Below are 1304 nucleotides of genomic sequence, written 5' to 3'. Positions count from 1 at the left end.
ATTGAAGTGGCTTCCATATGAATCAGTTGTCAGGTTTCGTACAGTCTGCAAGGACTGGAATGAATATCTGTCAGGTAAGGAATTTTTTGAATGGAGGAGGGAAAATTTCAAAGAAAATCCATGGCTCCTTATTGTCAATCAACAGAAAGATTGTTATCGTTTAAATTTGTCAATAAAGGAAGTGAAGCCTTTTCCTGTTAATTTTCCAGTATTGGCATCGTTTGGGGGATTACTCCTCATTGATTCACGCCGCTTTTGGACTCGTCTACTTTTGTACAATCCGCTGAACAGAACACATATTGAGATCCCTCGCGGGCAGAATACTTATGAAACTAAAATAGTGATGATATGCAATCCAGGAAGGGAAACTTTTGTTCAACTTCCCCCGGAAATACTAACCAAAGAGAATGGAATAAAGGTGGGAGAGATTCTATGGAAGGGTGAGCAATACAAAATAGTAGCAGTTCGTGAGAATCCCAGAGGAACCTATGATTTTCTTTGCGAGACTTTCATAGAAGTGTATGATTTTTCAAAGAAATCATGGGTTACTGTACAGCTGTTGCCGAAAGGGAGGTATATCGAGGAAATAATTTTCTTAAAGGGCTTATTCTTCTGCACTGTGAAGAAGAAGGATTTTTGGGGTGAGAAATGGAATCTGAAGGTTTTGAGGATTAAAGAAGATTTTACATGCGAAATGGTAGATCCATATGTGCCATATGTGCCTTTCTGTTGGAGATTTTTGCCGCCTCATCTGATTGTATGTGGCTCATCATTGGTTCTCTTGCAATATAATGAATATCAAATAAGTTTTTGGGAGTTAATTGAGCCTAGCAATAATCTAAGCATATCTTCGAACCTATCTAATTGGAAGCTGATTGCAATGGTGCCTGAAACGGTGACGCCTTTATTTCCTAGCCCATGGAAATTTCTGGGGATAGATAATTATATCTGCTTTCTAAGTTATCGTTGTGGACACGCAGCCTTCTTCAATAAAGAAAATGGATCATGGGAGGAGAACTTCCCAGTACTTAATAATGTATATCTTTATGACCCGAGGCCTGATATATCTTTTCAGTAATTCAATTATCATGTTGGATGCTTTTTAAAAAATTAAATTAAGAAATTATTTCAATGTCAAATCTTTAAAATCTTATTTTTGTATGAGTTTTATACGTTTATTAAAATATATATTAAAAACATGTAAACAAATGAATTTATTAAATAATCTTATCTATTTATTTAAATTTTAAATAAACAATATCTAACTTAAGGATTGGAAAGGTAAGGCTTGTCTCTAATGACAT

General features: G+C 35.0%; 1 protein-coding gene across 1 annotated transcript in view; it reads left to right on the top strand.

Annotated features, from left to right (window-relative positions):
* LOC149558344 (F-box/kelch-repeat protein At5g15710-like) overlaps positions 1-1078 on the top strand; it is a 2364-nt gene extending 1286 nt beyond the window's left edge. Inside the window, exon 2 of the mRNA XM_089830777.1 lies at positions 27-1078. Within this exon, the coding sequence (XP_089686903.1) occupies positions 27-1078 (1052 nt within the window). The remainder of the gene's footprint in view (positions 1-26) is intronic.
* Positions 1079-1304: the final 226 nt, after the last annotated feature.

This window comes from Cupressus sempervirens, chromosome 5 (assembly GCF_028749045.1).
Source record: "Cupressus sempervirens isolate cs-2001-9-10 chromosome 5, ASM2874904v1, whole genome shotgun sequence".
Classification (NCBI taxonomy): Eukaryota; Viridiplantae; Streptophyta; class Pinopsida; order Cupressales; family Cupressaceae; genus Cupressus; species Cupressus sempervirens.
The sequence above is the reverse complement of the archived record's forward strand: the minus strand, read 5'-3'. Positions and strand labels throughout refer to the sequence as shown.